Here is a 2,335-nt window from a genome sequence, read left to right as displayed (position 1 = left end):
AATATACTGACATTATTCCACAAATGTCATTCTGTATACGTAGGCATATCTAGTTTATTATTGCTTAATTTTCATGTTTCATTAGTATTCTATGAGGTTATTATTTCACTAACTAGAGCCAATCCAACACAACCAATACCATATGAGGAATCTGCGTATCACACATACCCTACAATCACTTTATTCTGTGTGCTAGGAAATGTTTGGTGAGCGGTGTAATCTGTGCAAATATGGGGGAGGGGTACTGACCGAAAATTACTGGGCCACCAGTCAGCCAGAATGATCTCAGTACAAAGGGCTTCATCCTGATGTGTTGTCACCCTATTACAGGAAGTGTAAAATAACAGATCCCCTGGCAGGATTATCAGTTAGAGAACCTCATTAAAGCTGCTACTGTCAGAGACATGGAAATTCATTATTTGGGCCAGAGCTCTGCCTCTGGTCAATGTAGAAAGATATGACCAAAAATAATATCAGGTGACCCCATGTCCCCATACCTGTATATCAGGTGACTTCCGGTGTCCCCATAGCTGTGTATTGGGTGACTTCCTGTGTCCCCTAGCTGTATATCAGATGACTTCCTGTGTCCTTATAGTTATGAATCTGGTGACTTCCTGTGTCCCCATAGCTGTGTATTGGGTGACTTCCTGTGTCCCCATAGCTGTGCATCAGGTGACTTCCTGTGCAGTGTAAGGTTATACATGTCCCTGTTGGTGTCTCCAGATTTCGTGTGATGAAATATTCCACCCCCTAGTGTTCCCCTAATGCCCCTCCTCACTATGGCTTTCTTCTTACCCCCCTCCCCCATCTCTGGTGACAACACACAAACCAGATATAAAATCTCTTCCACTTCCTGGCACTTCAGGCGCACATCTGCCAAGACTATGCCCCGCCTCCTCAATGTCACATGACTCCCAGCACGGTACCCAATGGACCAGGAACTACATCTCCCAGAATGCACTGCACGGGTCGGTGACGTCACTTCCTTTCTGGCAGCAGTTGGGTAAGTAATGGAGTGTCACATTGTACTCTGTAGTTCCGAGTTTCCCAGCCAGGACTCCTCCAGAGGTTGTTTGGGGTTCCATGCAATTTGTGACCCGCAAATGATCTGTTTGGTTGTCTGTAAGAGTGGCATTCTCCCCACTGACCAGCTCATTAATATAGTGAGAGCTGAGGGGGTCCTGAGACCTTAAACTTATTCCCAGGGTACCCCAGGTTATAAAGGTCAGGAAATGCTGGTTTATACAGTGCCAGCCCATGCCGACCAATCAGAGGGGTACATGAAGCCGAAATGGACGATGTGGTCACATGATTTGGTCACATCACATGATCACACTCCTTATATTTTAAAAATAACTATTTGTAATGTACACTGAAAGCCATAATATCACAGTGAATGTTCTAGGTGGCCAGGTTTCCCCTCAATGGGTGAATGTTGGGCTGAGATGGGACACAGGAAATGCTTTGTATCTAATCAGCTGGTATTAAAGCTTCCCTAAACTCAGAAATGTCATTAAAGGGGAGACAACCCTTTTATGTAAAGTAAAAATTCTGTGGCTAGAGGTGCCGCTCCGCCCCTATGGATCACCTAGGCCGGAATGAATGGGAGCGCAAAGCGCCCAGGAAAACCTATGTCTTGGGTGCAACTTCTGCGCATGCCGGCCCATCCCAGGAGTGAAAAGAGAAAAACAATGGCGATCTCACGCCTGGGTCAGGTGACATAGGAAGAAGGATCTGGAAAAAGATGGCGGAGCTGGGACGAAACGGCACCCCATGGAAGACCTCCGGACCGATTGACTGCTCTGCCGGATCGAAGGTAAGTAGATTTATTTTGTTTTGAGGGACTTCTGAGTTTTTTTCATTCCTAACCCCAAAGGGTCTCTTATCGGCTTTCAGGATCATCCAGATATACAGTGGCGTCCATAAATATTTGGACAGACAACTTTCCCATTTTGGATCTCGGTACATTACCACAAATTAATTTAAATGAAGTGATTGTGTAATAAAGGATTTAGTTCCTCACATTTTATGCATTCATTTTGTTCATCCCACTGAATAAAAGCTGAAAGTCTGCAGGTCAACAGCATCTGAGTTGTTTCATTTATAATAATTGTCGTAATGTACAGAACCAAAATTAGAAAAAATTCTCTGTCCAAATATTTATGGACCGAACTATATAATCATCATCATATATTTTTATATATATACACACACCCTATATTTATATCTCTATTCTCCATAGAAGCAGAGTATATTTTATATACAGACCCCCTATATGTATATGGTATATACAGACCCCCTATATGTATATGTTATATACAGACCCCCTATATGT

At 43.4% G+C, this 2,335-nt stretch overlaps 1 protein-coding gene across 1 annotated transcript in view; it reads left to right on the top strand.

Annotated features, from left to right (window-relative positions):
• The first annotated feature begins 872 nt into the window (after positions 1–872).
• The window catches only part of MPV17 (mitochondrial inner membrane protein MPV17), a 7,071-nt gene continuing 5,608 nt past the window's right edge, over positions 873–2,335 (top strand). Inside the window, exon 1 of the mRNA XM_072407177.1 lies at positions 873–1,003. Coding sequence (XP_072263278.1) covers positions 901–1,003 — 103 coding nt within the window. The 5' untranslated portion in view covers positions 873–900. The remainder of the gene's footprint in view (positions 1,004–2,335) is intronic.

The sequence above is a fragment of the Pyxicephalus adspersus genome, chromosome 4 (assembly GCF_032062135.1).
Source record: "Pyxicephalus adspersus chromosome 4, UCB_Pads_2.0, whole genome shotgun sequence".
Taxonomy (NCBI): domain Eukaryota; kingdom Metazoa; phylum Chordata; class Amphibia; order Anura; family Pyxicephalidae; genus Pyxicephalus; species Pyxicephalus adspersus.
The sequence above is the reverse complement of the archived record's forward strand: the minus strand, read 5'-3'. Positions and strand labels throughout refer to the sequence as shown.